Below are 13,371 nucleotides of genomic sequence, written 5' to 3'. Positions count from 1 at the left end.
GCTCGGCAGACTCTGTGGTCGTTCTCTCTCAACCCCATGACCTGGTCACCATGACAACAACAAGTCACACATACGCAGAGGATGTGGTGGCTTTGCTGTAGTCAAGGCTGTTGTGCAAATCTCTGTTCACACTTCAGGAAAGGCATTTGAGGCAGAGTTCTACATGTACTCTCTGCATCCTTCACTGTGGCTGCGTTAAGACAGGCAGCCCAATTCGGATCTTTTTTTTCACTAATTGGTCTTTTGATCTGATGTGATTGGAAAAAAAGATCAGATTTAGCCCTGTAGATATGTAATTAGCTGCTGAGGGTTTTATGAGAAGACGGTGTAAAATGTTCTAGAACTTGTACAGACAGACGTTTTCTATAGTTTATAAATATAAGGAATTATCAGGTGACTTTCCAAAGAAAAAGACAGGTATACAAATAATGTTTTATTAATTAACAATGTATAGCTAGCTACCTGTGTTTGTCATTGTTAAACAACATACTAAATCAATTGTATAAGCGTGCCTGAGTGCAGATGAGGCTAAAATGCAGTGATTTTTCTTTTGCTAAACAATATTAAGGCTGATGCTTTTTAGCTTAATTCACATTAATCAAGAGCTCGAATCAATTCCTATCATTGAAGTTAAGCACTAAAGCGCGATTTGAAATTCAAGGCAATGTTTCCACATTGAGACTTCGTTCTCGGTAAACGCTGCATATGACCATTTCAATCGCACTATGGAGCTGATCTTCTGCAATACTCAATAGCTTACATAAAACAATTTGAAAATGTACTTTTAAATGTGCTCCACATAAATGTACTCAGTCCCTAATCATTAAGGAAACAGTTTCAAACTCACAAGCTGCTATTGGAACAAAGGCACAGTTAATGCACAGCTGCATATGGAACACAATATTTTTTCCAAGCACACTCTACACACAACAGCTTCTATTTTTTTTATGAAAATCAAAATCAGACCTAACTGATATCAGATGGTCAAAATATCCAGATTTGTACAGTAACACAACTATGTTGAGTTTCAGCCCCCAGTGCTTTAATAGAGACGTATATAATACAAGGCTACGGTATAGCAGCCAGTCACATGAAAACAACAGACCTACTGAACTATAGTACCAGTCATATGTGTTGGGTTACAAAATAGTTGTAACAATTGTAATGTCATCTCAAATGTAAAATCCAAATATGGCATATCTTTAAAACATTAAAACAAGACACAAAGGCTTATCAGTTTAAAACAAGTATTCCTCAGTCCACTTCTTGTTGAACACCATGTAAACCAGTGATAAACCAGTGATCCCACCAGCCCAACCAACCCTGTGGCTTATGTCTCTCAGTGGATCTTTAGGTTCTGGAAGTGTTTGAACGTGGCACCTAAGGCCCAGCTTGTCTCAACGTTGTTCACCTTCTTAATCAGCTGGAGAAAGGAGACACACACCAAATCACTCATGCTATTTTGTATTTATTTAAGTAAAAATGTCTAACAGATCTCATCTGACTATTTCTTTGTTGCTAGCTTTAAAAAGTGTGGTTTTGCGTTACTGAATTGCCAAAAGGACTATTCCATTATGACTTGGCGGTCTCACCTGCAGTACAGTGTTCTCCTTGAAGCCGAAGCCATCTTTGAGCAGACAGGTGATGTAGGTCATGTCCATACACAAGAAGGGGCTGACAGGACGGTACTTAGACATCTTGTTACACACTGGAATAAGAAACAGAAATCCATTGCCAGATCAGTGCATTAAAGGGAAACGAGAGGAAGACACCTGTAAGCCATTAAGACTTCTCAGGCATAGAATCTAGCCCTTACTGCGCTATCAGAGCTGCACTAGCCAACACCCGCATAGCTGTTGTTTTGACGGTGTGGGAAAGAAACTGCGTTTGAGCAGTCAAATCCACAGGCGGCTCCCGGCATTATACAACTCCTAAGCCTTGTATGTATGCGTTCTGCCAGAAGTCCATTCATTTCAATGGGAGGCAATTCACACAGCTGGGACTTATCTGCCAGATTGCAGTGTGTTTTTGAATTATTTTTTGCTCAGAAAACCTGGGGTGCCAACACAGCAATGATAAATCCATTGCTATGGGCAGTATTTCTATTACATGTATTTGAAATATGTATTTCAATTACTTCTGAGTATTTTGTCATTTGTATTACATCGGGCTGAACTACACTCCAATGTGCTATGTAACAAGATACTTTCGAGAGCTGTCATTTGTATTTTCAAAATACAAAATACTTTTATCCCATTTTTCATAATGGTTGACCATTTTGTTGATCCCTTTCACCTGGAGTTGGTGTCTAAATTAACTCAAAGGAATTGTATATGTAAAAATGAACAATTGCAAAGCATGCAGAATATTATTCGAATGATATCCGCCATGAAACAAGGCCAATAATAATACCCAGTGTGCTAAGCAGTTCATTTTGGTATGTTAATAATTTTTTTGCATATACATTTTGGTCATTTAGCAGACACTTATTCAGAGTAACTTACAGTCTGTGCACTCAACTAAGGTAGATAAAGTAAAACGTTACTGAGAATGTTGCTGTTCGGGCCAGCTACTTGCAAATGTATTTATGTATTTTAAAATACAGTTGAAGTCGGAAGTTTACATACACTTCGGTTGGAGTCATTAAAACTCGTTTTTCAACCACTCCACAAATTTCTTGTTAACAAACTATAGTTTTGGCAAGTTGGTTAGGACATTTACTTTGTGCATGACACAGGTCATTTTTCCAACAATTGTTTACAGACAGATTATTTCACTTATAATTCACTGTATCACAATTCCAGTGGGTCAGAAGTTTACATACACTAAGTTGACTGTCCCTTTAAACAGCTTGGAAAATTCCAGAAGCTTCTGATAAGCTAATTGACATCATTTGAGTCAATTGGAGGTGTGCCTGTGGATGTATTTCAAGGCCTACCTTCTAACTCAGTGCCTCTTTGCTTGACATCATGGGAAATTCAAAAGAAATCAGCCAAGACCTCAGGAAAAAAAATTGTAGACCTCCACAATTTGGTTCATCCTTGGGAGTAATTTCCAAACGCCTGAAAGTACCATGTTCATTTGTACAAACAATAGTACGCAAGTTTAAACACCATGGGACCACGCAGCCGTCATACCGCTCAGGAAGGAGATGTGTTCGGTCTCCTAGAGATGAACGTACTTTGGTGCGAAAAGTGCATATCAATCCCAGAACAACAGCAAAGGACCTTGTGAAGATGCTGGAGGAAACAGGTACAAAAGTATCTATAGCCACAGTAAAATTAGTCCTATATCGACATAACCTAAAGGCCGCTCACCAAGGAAGAAGCCACTGCTCCAAAAAAAGCCAGCCAGCCAGACTACGGTTTGCAACTGAACATGAGGACAAAGATCGTACTTTTTGGAGAAATGTCCTCTGGTTTGATAAAACAAAAATATAACTTTGGCCATAATGAACATCGTTATGTATGGAGGAAATTAGGGGGATGCTTGCAAGCCGAAGAACACCATTCCAACCGTGATGCACGTGGGTGGCAGCATCATGTTGTGGGGGTGTTTTGCTGCAGGAGGGACTGGTGCACTTCACAAAATAGATGGCATCGTGAGGAGGGAAAATTGTGGATATATTGAAGCAACATCTCAAGACATCAGTCAGGAAGTTAAAGCTTGGTCGCAAATGGGTCTTCCAAATGAACAATGGACAATGACCCCAAGCATACTTCCAAAGTTGTGGCAAAACGGCTTAAGGACAACAAAGTCAAGGTATTGAAGTGGCCGTCACAAAGCCCTGACCTCAATCCTATAGACAATTTGTGGGCAGAACTGAAAAAGTGTGTGCGAGCAAGGAGGCCTACAAGCCAGCTCTGTCGGGAGGAATGAGCCAAAATTCACCCAACTTATTGTGGGAAGCTTGTGGAAGGCTACCCGAAACATTTGACCCAAGCTAAACAATTTACAGACAATGCTACCAAATACTAATTGAGTGTCTGTAAACTTCTGACCCACTGGGAATGTGATGAAAAAAAATAAAAGCTGAAATAAATAATTCTCTCTCCTATTATTCTGACATTTTACATTCTTAAAATAAAGTGGACATCCTAACTGACCTAAGACAGGGAATTTTTACTATGATTAAATGTCAGAAATTGTGAAAAACTGAGTTTGAATGTATTTGGCTAAGGTGTATGTAAACTTCTGACTTCAACTGTACATGTATTTTATTTTCATTTCAAAATACAAGTATTTTGTTGTTTATTTTGATACATCAATCTTTATGGTATTTTGTCATTTTTGCCCATCTCTGGCTATGCATATCATTACTCATCATACTTAACTCATTCTCACCCTCTTTAGCTCCCTTCTTAAAGTCTCTGACCTCCAGCATTCCTCCTTGGGTCCCATCTGAAAGAGTGGAACGACGGGGGTCGTTAATCTTTCCTTCAGAAACACTGTCATTACACTGCATCATTCATTACAATGAGAGCAGGGCTACACAGTACATCTCCATCATACTAATAGGGCCTGCAACCTTTCTCATCATGTTACTCGCTGACGAGTCGACGACCACGGACACCACTCTAATAACAATCTAGAACTCATCACACCACTGAGTCTGAGTCAGTTACTTCAGAAATTAGTAATTTTTCCCTGCCGAGAGGGAGGAGGGGAATGAATCTCCTTCTAGGAGTGAGTCATTATTTTAAGACACATATTGATGTCATAAATCAATGGTATAACCTGTCAATGTTTGTAGAGGGCGGGATAATGATGACTTAAATAGTTTTACTGTCCCGATCTTTATACACTTTAGTAAATTGGAGAAGATATAATATATACCCTACGGGGCTCTTCTGACATTTTCCCAAATGTGGCAACCTTTCTTTACCTATGTAGAGACACTGCAATTATAACAATGCAAGTGACTCACTACCTCCGGAGGTGGTCAGGAAGGTCTGATCACAATGTGTCTTAATCGTCTACACCTGTCTAAAATTGTGGGCACAATCAGAATGTTTACAAGATCAGGACAAAGGACGATTGTCGGAACCAGGTATAAACAGGGCTACAAATGCGTCCACTGCTTGGTTGTAGTAGAAGTTGTATGTGTGTGTGTTCTCACCAATAAGGCCTGCATCCACGGCTCGGTCAAAGTAGTAGGAGAAAGCGTAGAACACACTGGTGTCTTTCAACTCATAGGGCTGGTGAACTATTCCCTTTACTACCTTCAACACCTCCTGGTAACACAGCTTGTATCCCGCATAACCTGGGACAGGGACCGAAACAGGATACTGTTATGAGCTCAAGTTTTTAATCAATATTTTGTATTTGTATAGCACTTTCATACACATTAGTGACTGACTGCTTTACAGCAACTCCAGGTAAACCCTAGTACCCTGCATAGGAAGACACTTTGAGAGGTACCAAGTTCAGCATGCTACGTTTTGTGTTACCACCCAAATAACTGTTCCAAGATACATTTTACGCACACCATACGTAAAATGTATGCACGCATGACTAAATCGCTTTGGATAAAAACTTCTGCTAAAAAACATATCTATTATTATTAAGGTTGTTCCACTACAGTACATATTTGATGGTAGTTCTAGCAGATCCAGTGAGTTGGTTGACTCTCACCATCAGGTATCCCGCTGACTATGTAGGTGAGTCCTCCAAAGCGCCACTCCTCTCTGAACTTCTTGGGCAGACAGGAGCTTTTGAACACTCTCCACTCCAACCCTGTAGCGTAAAGTAACAAAATAATGGTGAATGGGGGTCTATGAATAACATTGAAAAGTAAAAGCATGTTCTAAAACCTATATTGTGTGTGAATTGGGGATTCTAACATGCTGATGATGATATGTAAATGAATGTTTGGGCTCGATTCAATCTGTATTGCTGAAGTTCAGCGTTATAGCGCAATTTAAATTTAAAGGTAATTTCCGATTGAGCCGACATACCCAGCGTTTACTGTGTGTGAACGCAGTGTCCGCTAACGCGGGAACACTGCCTTTAAATTTCTATCAAAGTGTATCGAGCCATCACCTTCTGCCCCCAGTGCTCCTAGGGCTGCCAGTCTGGCTGCCATCAGTCCATTACCCAGGTAGCTGTCAATCAAATCAATCAATTAATAGTTATTTGGATAGTACTTTTACAAACTATTACGGGTTTGTTGTATAGAACAATTACTTGTGACTGTTTATACTTTCTGCATCAGTGGATATAGATTGTTTACCTGTGAGTGTACAGGTCATATGTAGAGTTGAACATATCAAATCTGGCAATGTAGTCAGCAGGAGAACTTACAATGGTTTTCTGCACAGGAAAAATAAATATGTGAACAAATGTAATTCACTTTCCAGAAAAAATTAAATGCAGGTATGTCTAACTGATCTTGTGCCTGGCAAATGAAATGTAGGCATGCATGACTAAGTTGCTTTGGATAAATGGCATATATTATTTTATTATTCATATTCAAATATAAACACTTTATCAACATAGTGTGAAGCACAATATTGAACATAAATCAGCTTGTACAAATGAACCCTAACCTTGGATTTGGGTAGAAAAGTGATTTGAGTCGATCCACCCCCCAGATCCAGAATCCCCACTGTCTTCCTGGTCTCAGCATAGAGGTGACCTAAAAAAAAATATTTTCCCATTTGAACCAACTTTATTGACAAGTTCTCTCTGAAGACGGTGAGATAGGAATCAGTCACACTTGTGATTTGGTACAGCCCAGGATCTGTATCCAGAGGGGTGAAACACTCTGTGGAGATCTGAGAAAGATGATAGGAGTCCCTTTCAGGAATAAAACCCTGCTCAATATCGACTCTGGCTGTACAAGTTGAGGTTATCTTCTGGAGAGCCAGGGTTTATGAGAAATAATAACTGCCATTGCCATTTCAGATGTCTCTGTGTGTGTGTGTGTGTGTGTGTATACTGCCGTTCAAAAGTTTGGGGTCACTTAGAAATGTCCTTGTTTTTGAAAGGAAAGCTATTTTTTTGTCCATTAAAATAACATCAAATTGATCAGAAATACAGTGTAGACATTGTTAATGTTGTAAATGACTATTGTAGCTGGAAGGGCAGATTTTTTATGGAATATCTACATAGGCGTACAGAGGCCCATTATCAGCAACCATCACTCCTGTGATCCAATGTCACTTTGTGTTAGCTAATCCAAGTTTATAATTTTAAAAGGCTAATTGATCATTAGAAAACCCTTTTGAAATTATGTTAGCACAGCTGAAAACGGTTGTGCTGATTAAAGAAGCAATAAAACTGTCCTTCTTTAGACTAGTTGAGTATCTGGAGCATCAGCTGTAAAGGCAGTCAATGTTGTTCTCCCCCTTAGACGAGAAGGAGCATGGATAGGACCAAGATGCGGATTGAGGGAAATAAGCCATCTTTTAATGAAAAAACAGCAAACAAGACACTACAAACTACAAAACAACAAACGTGACTAACCTTCAACTGTCCTGTGAGGACACAGGAACAAACACCCACAAAACACCAGTGAAACCCTGGCTGCCTTTGTATGACTCTCAATTAGAGACAAACAATACACACCTGTCTCTAATTGAGAATCATACCAGGCCGAACACAAAACCCCACATAGAAATACAAACATAGACAAACCCACCCAACTCACGCCCTGACCAACTAAAATGAATACAAAACAAAGGAAAACAGGTCAGGAACGTGACAGAACCCCCCCCTTAAGGTGCGAACTCCGGGCGCACCAGCACAAAGTCTAGGGGAGGGTCTGGGTGGGCGTCTGTCCACGGTGGCGGCTCTGGCGGTGGACGAGGTCCCCACCCCACCATAATCAATCCCCGCTTCTTTATCCCCCTCCCAATGACCACCCTCCCACTAACCCCACCTAAATGAAGGGGCAGCACCGGGACAAGGGGCAGCACCGGGACAAGGGGCAGCACCGGGACAAGGGGCAGCACCGGGACAAGGGGCAGCACCGGGACAAGGGGCAGCACCGGGACAAGGGGCAGCACCGGGACAAGGGGCAGCACCGGGACAAGGGGCGGCAGGTCCTGGCTGAGGGACTCCGGCAGGTCCTGGCTGAGGGACTCCGGCAGGTCCGGGCTGAGGGACTCCGGCAGGTCCGGGCTGAGGGACTCCGGCAGGTCCGGGCTGAGGGACTCCGGCAGGTCCGGGCTGAGGGACTCCGGCAGGTCCGGGCTGAGTGGCAGCTCCGGACTGTAGGGCAGCTCCGGACTGTACGGCAGCTCCGGACTGTAGGGCAGCTCCGGACTGTAGGGCAGCTCCGGACTGTCGGACGTCTCTGGCAGCTCCTGACTGGCGGGCGTCTCTGGCAGCTCCTGACTGGCGGGCGTCTCTGGCAGCTCCTGACTGGCGGGCGTCTCTGGCAGCTCCTGACTGGCGGGCGTCTCTGGCAGCTCCTGACTGGCGGGCGTCTCTGGCAGCTCCTGACTGGCGGGCGTCTCTGGCAGCTCCTGACTGGCGGGCGTCTCTGGCAGCTCCTGACTGGCGGGCGTCTCTGGCAGCTCCTGACTGGCGGGCGGCTCTAGCGGCTCCTGACTGACGGACGGCTCGGGACAGACGGGCGGCTCTAATGGCTCGTGGCAGACAGATGGCTCAGACGGCACTGGGCAGACAGATGGCTCAGACGGCGCTGGGCAGACAGATGGCTCAGACGGCGCTGGGCAGACAGATGGCTCAGACGGCGCTGGGCAGACAGATGGCTCAGACGGCGCTGGGCAGACAGATGGCTCAGACGGCGCTGGGCAGACAGATGGCTCAGACGGCGCTGGGCAGACAGATGGCTCAGACGGCGCTGGGCAGACAGATGGCTCAGACGGCGCTGGGCAGACAGATGGCTCAGACGGCGCTGGGCAGACAGATGGCTCAGACGGCGCTGGGCAGACAGATGGCTCAGACGGCGCTGGGCAGACAGATGGCTCAGACGGCGCTGGGCAGACAGATGGCTCAGACGGCGCTGGGCAGACAGATGGCTCAGACGGCGCTGGGCAGACAGATGGCTCAGACGGAGCTGGGCAGACGGGCCGTTCAGGCACCGCTGGGCAGACGGCAGACTCTGGCCGGCTGAGACGCACTATAGGCCTGGTGCGTGGTACCGGAACTGGAGGTACCGGGCTGAGGGCACGCACCTCAGGGCGAGTGCGGGGAACAGGAACAGGGCACACTGGACTCTCGTGGCGCACTCTAGGCCTGGTGCGTGGTACCGGAACTGGAGGTACCGGGCTGAGGGCACGCACCTCAGGGCGAGTGCGGGGAGAAGGAACAGTGCGTCCAGGGCTCTGGAGACGCACAGGAGGCTTGGTGCGTGGTGCCGGAACTGGAGGCACCGGGCTGGAGACACGCACCATAGGGAGAGTACGTGGAAGAGGAACAGGGCTCTGGAGATGCACTGGAAGCCTGGTGCGTGGTGTAGGCACTGGTGGTACTGAGCTGGGGTGGGAAGGTGGCGCCGGATATACCGGACCGTGAAGGAGGACACGTGCTCTTGAGCACCGAGCCTCCCCAACCTTACCAGGTTGAATGGACCCCGTAGCCCTGCCAGTGCGGCGAGGTGGAATAGCCCGCACTGGGCTATGCAGGCGAACCGGGGACACCACCTGTAAGGCTGGTGCCATGTACGCCGGCCCGAGGAGACGTACTGGAGGCCAGATACGTTGGGCCGGCTTCATGGCATCCGGCTCGATGCCCAACCTAGCCCTCCCAGTGCGGCAAGGTGGAATAGCCCGCACTGGGCTAAGCACGCGTACTGGGGACACCGTGCGCTTCACCGCATAACACGGTGTCTGACCAGTACGACGCCCTCTTACTCCACGGCAAGCCCGGGGAGTTGGCTCAGGTATCCAACCCGGCTTCGCCACACTCCCCTTTAGCCCCCCCCCAAGAAATTCTTGGGTGAGCCTCTCGGGCTTCCAGCCTCTCATACGTGCTGCCTCCTCAATCCACCGCTCCTGGGCTGTGGCTGCCTTCTTCACCTCCCGAGAGCGGCGATTCTCTCCAACCCTTCCCCAGGGTCCTTTTCCGTCCATGATCTCCCAAGACCATTCCTCCTGTGTCCAGTGCCTTAGTTCTTTTTCTCTCTCCTCAATCCGCTTGGTCCTGTTGTGGTGGGTGTTTCTGTAAAGGCAGTCAATGTTGTTCTCCCCCTTAGACGAGAAGGAGCATGGATAGGACCAAGATGCGGATTGAGGGAAATAAGCCATCTTTTAATGAAAAAACAGCAAACAAGACACTACAAACTACAAAACAACAAACGTGACTAACCTTCAACTGTCCTGTGAGGACACAGGAACAAACACCCACAAAACACCAGTGAAACCCTGGCTGCCTTTGTATGACTCTCAATTAGAGACAAACAATACACACCTGTCTCTAATTGAGAATCATACCAGGCCGAACACAAAACCCCACATAGAAATACAAACATAGACAAACCCACCCAACTCACGCCCTGACCAACTAAAATGAATACAAAACAAAGGAAAACAGGTCAGGAACGTGACATCAGCATTTGTGGATTCGATTACAGGCTCAAAATGTCCAGAAACAAAGGCCTTTCTTCTGAAACTCGTCAGTCTATTCTTGTTCTGAGAAATGAAGGCTATTCCATGCGAGAAATTGCCCAGAAACTGAAGATCTCGTACAATGCTGTGCACTACTCCCTTCGCAGAACAGTGCAAACTGCCTCTAACCAGAATAGAAAGAGGAGTGTGAGGCCCTGGTGCACAACTGAGCAAGAGGACCAGTACATTAGAGTGTCTAGTTCGAGAAACAAATGCCTCACAAGTCCTCAACTAGCAGCTTCATTAAATAGTACCCGCAAAACACCAGTCTCAACATCAACAGTGAAGAGGTGACTCCGGGATGCTGGTCTTCTAGGCAGAGTTGCAAAGAAAAAGCCATATCTCAGACAGGCCAATAAAAATAAAAGATTAAGATGGGCAAAAGAACACAGACACTGGACAGAGGAACTCTGCCTAGAAGGCCAGCATCCCGGAGTTGCCTCTTCACTGCTGACGTTGAGACTGCTGTTTTGCGGGTACTATTTAATGAAGCTGCCAGTTGAGGACTAGACACTCTAAGCTCCAGATACTCAACTAGTCTAAAGAAGTATTATTATTGATTCTTTAAATCAGCACAACCGTTTTCAGCTGTGCTAACATAATTTCAAAAGGGGTTTCTAATGATCAATTAGCCTTTTAAAATGATAAACTTGGATTAGCTAACACAACGTGACATTGGAACACAGGAGTGATGGTTGCTGATAATGGGCCTTTGTACGCCTATGTATATATTCCACGAAAAATCTGCCGTTTCCAGCTACAATAGTCATTTACAACATTAACAATGTCTACACTGTATTTCTGATCAATTTGATGTTATTTAATGGACCCAAAAAATTGCTTTTCTTTCAAAAACAAGGACATTTCTAAGGGACCCCAAACTTTTGAACGGTAGTGTATATACATATACATATGGCCAACACTACACCCTGATAATTGATTAGTCTAACCAAGAATGCATTACAATATGTACTATGACAAGAAGTTACAAGTCTCACCTGTCAAAAAGTTCACAGTAACCCACGCCAAAATTCCTATGAGAACAAAAAAGTTAAATTGAAGTGGGGTTAATACTGATCTGACAATGCAGTTTAGTGCACTTAACTCACAACTTGTTTGACATGCATAAGCATTCGTTTTACATGTGTGAGAGGGCTATCATTTGAGAGACGTGGTCAAAACGCTGACAAATCAATTACACAATGACACCACACGAGGCTTGGTAAGCCACTAAATCCATTCACCACATAATTACACGTTTTGAGATGTAACCAACACTGCCTCTAATGACAACAACCCTCTTTTTCCAACAGCGTCATCATAACAGATCAGGGTAATCTACAGTAATTTAGTAAAATAGCCTCAGGAAAACCAACACAATGAAAAAAAAAGAGCACAGCAAGCTGTAGAAGGAGAACAGTGACTGATGCTATCAGGAGGAGAGCACTGTTGGAGCCTGCAACCAAAGTGCTGATGAATAGGTTTGACTGGAGGTTGACGGGGGGGTTATTGGGAGACGAGACGTTACCTTCATTTGTACCATCCATTATGCTGACGCTGTCGTCTGGGATGAAGAAGGGCGATTCATCAAACACGTCCTGCACCTGAGGGGTGGAGTGGGAAGATGGAGAGATGACAACAGAAATAGTGAATGTAGTGTCAACACCTTCGGCAGTGCCATACTTGATTTAATAGTGCTGTACACTAGCCCCCTATCTGATATAGCAGTGCCTTAGCCAGTACCTGTTCCAGCAGAGCCTGGGCTTTCTCTGGGGGCAGCAGCCTGAGTCCTGCTGTAGCTTTCAGGACCAGTGGGGTTCTCTTCCAATCCAACTGTGGGACGGTCTTCTTCGCCACCTTCAGAAGCTGCCTCACTGTGTACCCACCCTGGGGAGATAATGTGGTTGTGATGATGATGATGAATTTGAGTAAAATCTATTTGAAGTGTTTTGGGAATATTGGAATATCACTTGCTGCGTCGACAATTACAACCACTGCTGTACTCACCATTTCAGGCATGTCTGCGTATGCTGACAGACCAGGCTTGATGGAATGGAACATCTCATTATCCAACACTGGTAACTCCTCTGTCAGACAAAATATACAAATGAACCATTAGTCAACAGATAAAGAAATACTTGAAGTTACAAAATCCACTCGAATCAATAAGCATTTAATCTACAATTTGCAAACATTAATGATGTTTTATGAAGATGGGCATTCAGTGTAATGTTCATTGATTAGCATCTAATAAGACACATTTAATTAAGTTTAATAAATGGGCAATTCAGTACCACAACATTGCATACAGTAACACATCTGGGAGCATCAGAATGTTAACATAACTCACCAGGGTCTTTCTGTATGAAGGTGTAGACATGGATGCGTGTCCCAGTGCTGCCAGCGTCAAACATTACCCCGTAGAAGATCCGGCTGGAGTTGGCCGGACGGCTGAGGCTGGGGAGGAGGTTACCCAGGCTGGCTGAGAAATCCAGGACAGAAGCCTTGGGCTGGAGCTGGGCATGGGACAGCCCTGTCAGAGCCAACACAACCAGAACCAGAGACAGGACCACTGCAGGTAGGAGAGGAGCCTGGAGAGACATCTTCACTCTGGCGAAGGAGCAGGAGATGAGTGTCCCTCTGATGGGTATGAAGCCAAGAGTTTAGGCTAAACCTGATGGACTGATGGGTATCTTAGTCAACTCAACTAATAGGAGAGTGGAGACTGAGGCAGTTGTGTAGAGGAAAGTTTAGTTTAGCCAACAGCACGCTAGATAGCCTAATTGACACTGCT

General features: G+C 45.2%; 2 protein-coding genes across 4 annotated transcripts in view; one reads left to right on the top strand and one right to left on the bottom strand.

Annotated features, from left to right (window-relative positions):
- LOC129825362 (zinc finger protein 410-like) overlaps positions 1–1,495 on the top strand; it is a 16,810-nt gene extending 15,315 nt beyond the window's left edge. For all 3 annotated transcript variants that reach the window (XM_055885418.1, XM_055885416.1, XM_055885417.1), the window contains exon 11: positions 1–1,495. In XM_055885418.1, coding sequence (XP_055741393.1) covers positions 1–101 — 101 coding nt within the window. In that variant the 3' untranslated portion in view covers positions 102–1,495.
- Positions 1,340–13,371, bottom strand: LOC129825363 (ectonucleoside triphosphate diphosphohydrolase 5-like). Its single transcript, XM_055885420.1, has 13 exons — positions 12,928–13,371; positions 12,585–12,664; positions 12,321–12,464; positions 12,106–12,181; positions 11,576–11,611; positions 6,549–6,637; positions 6,233–6,312; positions 6,043–6,104; positions 5,635–5,736; positions 5,120–5,263; positions 4,345–4,401; positions 1,593–1,708; positions 1,340–1,423 (listed from the first exon to the last, which is right to left on the bottom strand). Exons 1-13 carry the CDS (start codon positions 13,178–13,180, stop codon positions 1,340–1,342), a joined length of 1,323 nt encoding a protein of 440 aa, XP_055741395.1. The 5' UTR covers positions 13,181–13,371.

Source organism: Salvelinus fontinalis, chromosome 27 (assembly GCF_029448725.1).
Source record: "Salvelinus fontinalis isolate EN_2023a chromosome 27, ASM2944872v1, whole genome shotgun sequence".
Classification (NCBI taxonomy): Eukaryota; Metazoa; Chordata; class Actinopteri; order Salmoniformes; family Salmonidae; genus Salvelinus; species Salvelinus fontinalis.
The sequence above is the reverse complement of the archived record's forward strand: the minus strand, read 5'-3'. Positions and strand labels throughout refer to the sequence as shown.

Bases quoted from the DNA above. Each gene is read 5' to 3' on its own strand.
- LOC129825363 (XM_055885420.1), bottom strand. From the start codon at position 13,180: ATGTCTCTCCAGGCTCCTCTCCTACCTGCAGTGGTCCTGTCTCTGGTT. The intron at 12,465-12,584 runs GTGAGTACAGCA...TTATCTCCCCAG, and splicing joins ACGCAGACATGCCTGAAATG to GGTGGGTACACAGTGAGGCA. The intron at 5,264-5,634 runs GTGAGAGTCAAC...TCCCTGTCCCAG, and splicing joins AGTCAGCGGGATACCTGATG to GTTATGCGGGATACAAGCTG.